The sequence below is a fragment of the Chiloscyllium plagiosum genome, chromosome 13 (assembly GCF_004010195.1).
Source record: "Chiloscyllium plagiosum isolate BGI_BamShark_2017 chromosome 13, ASM401019v2, whole genome shotgun sequence".
In the NCBI taxonomy this organism is placed as follows: domain Eukaryota; kingdom Metazoa; phylum Chordata; class Chondrichthyes; order Orectolobiformes; family Hemiscylliidae; genus Chiloscyllium; species Chiloscyllium plagiosum.
Genome location: NC_057722.1, coordinates 39810803 through 39816946, shown reverse-complemented (window position 1 = coordinate 39816946; position 6144 = coordinate 39810803). Strand labels below are relative to the sequence as shown.

General features: G+C 39.2%; 1 protein-coding gene across 2 annotated transcripts in view; it reads right to left on the bottom strand.

The window, feature by feature from the left end:
- Positions 1-3412: 3412 nt before the first annotated feature.
- The window catches only part of usp13 (ubiquitin specific peptidase 13), a 105619-nt gene continuing 102887 nt past the window's right edge, over positions 3413-6144 (bottom strand). For both annotated transcript variants that reach the window (XM_043702239.1, XM_043702240.1), the window contains exons 20-21: positions 4512-4596; positions 3413-3584 (exon numbers count right to left, since the gene is read on the bottom strand). In XM_043702239.1, coding sequence (XP_043558174.1) covers positions 3491-3584; positions 4512-4596 — 179 coding nt within the window. In that variant the 3' untranslated portion in view covers positions 3413-3490. The remainder of the gene's footprint in view (positions 3585-4511; positions 4597-6144) is intronic.

Genomic DNA, 6144 nt, shown 5'->3' with positions numbered 1-6144 from the left:
TTAATGCCATCCTGGAAAAAGTGAGGACTGCAGATGGTAGAGAATCAGAGTGGAAGAGTGTGGTGCTGCAGAAGGCACAGCAGGTCAGGCATCATCTAAGGGGCAGGAGAATCAACATTTTGGGAATAAGCCCTCTCCTGCCCCTCGGATGCTGCCTGACCTGCTGTACTTTTTCTGGCTCCACACTTTTCAAATCTAATGCCATCCTATCAAACAGTTCATGCAGTAAACACACCTTTACGCTATAATGCACTAAGACTGACTAGTTATGAGATTCTATCCACTTTGCTAACAAGCTTTCATTTTTGCTCTTGATGCAGGCACCTTTGTATTTATCAGTATATTAGATACGCTTTCAATTGGGGAGATGATGGCCTAGTAGTACTTGTTACTAGTATATTAATCCAGAAACTCATTTAATGTTCCAGGAACCTGAGCTCAAATCCTACTTTGCAGACAGTGGAATTTTAATTCAACAAACTCTGAAATTAAGAATCTAATTATGAGTATGAAACCTGAGTTGACTGTCAGGAAAACCCTGGCTCATTGTTGTCCTTTAGGGAAAGAAACTGGGCTGGCCTTCATGCGACTCCAGACCCATAGCAATGTAGATGATTCTTAATTGCCCTCTAAACAAATAGGGATGGTCAATAAATACTGGCATGGCCACATTCCGTGAATGAATTTTTTTTTAAATCATGCAGCTCTTTCATTCAATTTGGTGCAAGGTTCTCAAGACCAATAACTAGGGATCTATGCAATAAGACGGAAGGATTATTACATCTATTCTTAGACAATGATTTAACTGTCCACATTTAAACACCATGTAATAAATTACAACAAAAGGTACCTAGAATAAATTTCAGGATTCAGTGGTGTCAGAAGCAGAACTACAAATTATCATTTAATCTATGACCCTGTGATCTCACAACACTCATAACGAGTGATAAATAAACAATTACATTGACATGCACTCCAAAAGAACCTAACTGACGGCATGAAAGTCAATGAGGATGATTAAAATGCCTTAATAGCATCTACTTATGTCCTTGCCATTTGTACATTTACTTCTATCCCTTACATAGCAACCATCAGTACATGGCACGATTTATATGTGACATTCTATAATATTGCAGCAGATCAGATCATTTAGAATGACAGTACAACCTTATTATTAGATGCATTGCCATTCCTAGATGCTACTTTGGTGCACAAATCAAATAGAACTTCAGTAAAACCAAACCCCAGCACATTTTCTATTACCAGGTTATCAATTTATTCCACAACAGTGGGGGGAGAAAATGATATCACATCAAGAGGTCTTACCAGTATACCTCGTCATTAGTTTCATCTGACAACAGATAATAGCTTAGTCTTTTTGTTCCAGTAATTAGGGGAGGTGGTGTGAGGTGTGGCCATATTACATGGTGTGAATTAAAAATTCTTGAACAGATATTCTTTGCCATTTAAATAGCTTATCTAATCACGTGGCAAATGGAGGTTATTTTCATTTGAAGAATACAGTTTGCTTTTCCAGAGAGACATAGCTTTATCGAAATACAAGTTTGAAATGAGCCATTATTCTGTTTAAAATAGAAGCACTTTGTAAAATCTTCACTCTTTTAAGAGCACTTACAGGGTGAGACATATTCTAGTGACATACCACATATGCCAGCAATGTGCCCACCAATGTGACATTCTGGGAATAGCCTTTTAAATTAGATACATTCACCAGTAAGAATTGCTGAGGCTGCAGGCTAATCCAATGGCCTGATGGATTGGAAGGATGGTTGCTGGTGATGGGCACAGGGCAGCAAGATGTTGAGTACGAGGGCAGTTCAGCTATGGTAGCCTTTGAAGAATCTGTAAGTCTTAAAATAAACACATGCCACAGCTGTCTGTACAGCCTGCAGAGAGGATACATCTCTATGGGATTGTCTGCCACTGAATTATGGCTTACTTCCAATTGAGGATGGCATGGTGGCTCAGTGGTTAGCACTGTTGCCTCACAGCACCAGGGATCCAGGTTCAATTCCTGCCTCGGGCAACTGGCTGTGTGGAGTTTGCACATTCTCCCCGTGTTTCCTCCCACAGTCCAAAGATGTGCAGGTTAAGCGAATTGGCCATGCTAAATTGCCCATAGTGTTAGGTGCATTAGTCAGAGGTACATGTAGGGGAATGGGTCTGGGTGGGTTGCTCTTTGGAGGGTCGGTGTGGACTTGTTGGGCCAAAGAGCCTGTTCCCACACTGTAGGGAATCTAATCTAATATAATCTAAAAAAAATCTACTGATCCGTTCATCTTCAGTGGCAGGGTGGGGAGACTGAAAAACAACTTTTGGGCTCACTACAAAAGTGCCTGCATGTATTGCGCAGGCTTTGGCACCAGCATGGAGCCGAACCACTACCAGCAAGATTCCTGCAGCAACTGATAAGCAACTATCCTCTGGCAGATAGACATTACTGTTTCCAGGCACTTTCATTCATTGTTTTTACCCCATTACTGTTTCCACCCAAACTCTGATGAGAACAGACAGAGGCAGGAGTATATCAGGCCAACACCCATCCATTGTATCTGGCTCCTGCTTCTGTCAACAAAGCCACCACAGTGGACCAGTAACTTTCCAAACATTGTTTGCTGACACTAATCACCTCTTTAAATAGAATAACAATCTGGTTCTATGTGCAACAAGAAATAAAATGATGAAAAATGAATGACAAAGTGGAATTCTAAAAGTTTAGCTTCTGATAAGTCTTTTTATTTAGCTTGGGTGAATGGACATGTTGAAGATTATATATATTGCACCAAAATTGACTGTTTAACATATTTTAAAGTTCCAGATTGTATGGTCATATAGATCTTGTGCTCTATGTCTAACTTTGTAAATGTAACCTTTAAAATTAATCCATGGATTTGTTCAAAATTGTAAATTCACCAGTAACTGCAAGGCACATCTATATGTCTAAATACCTGGTTAATACTAAATACAATAACTTTTCCTTTTATGAACTTCTATTTAGAAAGGAAAACTCTAAACTTTGTGGCTTTCTGAGCGAGATGAATGTATCCTATAAGAGAGCCATGTTTTATGGAGTGCCCATTCAAACAGGAAACAGACAAATGGAACAATCATATTCATAAAGGATGTAAGATAAGAGGGAAAGAGAGCAATAGAAGAAATAATGAAGATGTTTTGATATGTTGAAAAAATGCTAAAGTCAGTTAAAAGTAAACTGATTGCACACACCTCTGATAAACTTCTTCAGTTTCTCCAAATGCAGTTTTAAAATAAAAACAAAAAAGGTCAATATATTAAACAATAAAAATTTTCCCTCTCATATCAAACATATTATTGGATTATAATTGTGTTTTCTATAAATAAAATAGTTGCGCAGTAATAACAGAATCCACAGTTTCCCCAAATCTTTGGCAGCTTTTAATGTTTTGATCTTTGGAAAGAAGGTCATGGTTTTCATACATAGGTCTAAAGTTTAGTAGGGCATCCGCTGATAAAAGTAAATGTATCCCAGGTCTTTAGGGGGTTTCTCTGAAGCACAGACTTTATGGTCATTATAGATTATCCACCTGAATGGAAGAAATGGAGAAGCAATTAACAAATGCAAAAATAAGAGAAGTTATAGTCATATAGAGCCTTTAACACAATGGAACATCCCAAACACTTCTCAAAACATTATAAACAAAGTATTGAACTGCATAGAGGTTCTCTATGATATCAGATACCCAAGAAGTGGGTTTTAAGAAGGGTTGCAAAAGAGGAAAGTGAGGTAGAGAGGTGCAGACAGAATATTCCAGAGCTTGGAGCCTTTAGACAACTGAGACACAGTAACCAACAGCTGAGCAATTTTTAAAAAATCAGGTTTGCACAAGAGTTTAGGAGTGCAGATATCTCAGAGAGTTTTGAGGCTGAAGGAGATTACAGCAATGGGAAGGGTGAAGCCATGGATAGGTCTGGAAACAAGAAAGAGACATTTAAAATCAATATATTGCTTGTCTGGGAGCCAATGTGGGTCAGTGAGTGCTGAGGTGAATGAAGCAGTGGGTGACTGGGGAACAGGACTTGGTGCAAATTAGATATGGCAAACAGGTTTTTGATGATGGAGGGTAACATGTGGGACGTGTCAGAAATGTGCTGAAATAGAAAGTCTAGAGGCAACAAAAACATGAAATTACATATGTTTGAACCACAGCGAACAATTAAAATAGTATAAGATGCTCAAGTGTGTTAGTGCATTCGGTGTACAAATCCATATCACTTTGTTGGACCTTTCAATTTTCTTTCTCAAACAAAACATTTTTTCAATGATTTTCCAACTAAAACATTTTCCAATGGTTTTTCAACAAATGAACAAATAAAACATTGCTTCAGTAACTCAAACATTCTTATTACAGATTCATCAACAGAAACAATTGGACCCACATTAAGTATATATAACATTGATTTGTTGTTAAATACAGAATTATAGGTCCTTTCAAAACCAGAGTAATGTTTACCTTCCCTCCTTCCGAATATGGCAGACATAATGACCAGACATTGTAGATGGTCCCACATGGCTAATAAAGGCAAACAGCTCATATCCTGCAGGTAAAACCATGGATCACTAAATCACATTTTATATTATGTCAGCATAAAATACAGAAAATATTTTGCTTGTGCCAATTAAAATTTCTACTAGTTAAAAATACATGGATTTCTGAAATTCTACAAAGAATGACTACAATAAAAACCCTCATTCTGGAAAATTAAGAGGTTTAGTCAGCAACGCATCTTTGCATTATGAAAGTACTGAACAGTTCCTATGTAATTTAGCAGCTCTATACAAACTGACTGCATGATTTATATTTCTTAAATTTTTAATGTTATTTAAGAGTTGGCTTGGCAAGAAATGTGGCCTTGAATGTATGTACATAAGATATGTCCTTACACAAAGAAAATAGTGAATAAAATTGAAACAATAAATCTGAAGAATGACTTTATAATGTTTAATACAAAAAAAAAGGACATTATGTAAATGTAAAATTTATAACTGAGATTTGAAAATTCTTCAATTAAAGGGTAATCAACACATGGAAACACAATACAATTGGAAAAGCAACAATGCCTGGTATCATTTAAGAAACAATTCAATGCTATAATGGGAGAACTTTAAGATTTTCCTGGATGCATAAATTACAATAGGCTGAACAGCTTTTTCACAATTACAATTATCTTCTTGACTTGTACTTTGACTTTGGCAAATTGGATTAAGACTCTCAAGTGTTGTTAGTTATGTAAGGGAATTAATGTTTTGTGAATACAGAGGAACCTCGATTGTCCGAGCGAGATGGACGAGAACTATTTTATTTTATTAAACAAATTACAAAAACAGTTTACAACAAACAGTTACATTTACAGCTGCATACAAGAGACAACAATTTTACAAGGGAGAGGAGCAGCAAAGCCAGGCCCCAAACCCTACCATTCGAACAGTTTACAGGGACATGAGGACAAACCTCAAATCCCAGTTTCACAAAGATATAAAAAGACAACAGCAATGACAGTTGTACATTACACAGTACTGTTACATACAAAAGTGCAGACAATACAGACCCAGCAAGCCCCCATCCCTCCCACCTTCCGATCACTCTAAGGCAGCCCGCCCCTACCCACCTTCCGGTTCTCGGTCCACCCCATGCCCCTTCCAGTTCAGTCCGCCCTGACACACCTTTCGACCACCTCTAAGACAGCCCGCCCCGGTACCCATCCAGGGTGACAGCAGTCAGGACAGCCTACCCACCTTCCGGCTTCACTAACCACCCTCAGCACCTTCCGACCACCTCTGGGGCGGCCCGCCCCGGTACCCGCCCGGGGTGACAGCGCTGAGGACGGCTACCCGCCTTCTGGCTCGAGAACTATTTTATTCCGATAATTGATTATTCGGTTAATCAATTCAATGCCTTTCTTCTGGGGCCCTGAGTTTTCTATTAAGTCTGCTCCCCGTTCAGGAGACTGCAGCATACCACGCACGTGCCCTGCACCCCCCACCACAGCCCATTCCCCCCCCAAACCCGTCCAACACTGCCCCCCCACCTGCCAAAAAACTCCCGCTCGCCCCCCAACCCTGTCCAACGCCAACCCCCGTCCACC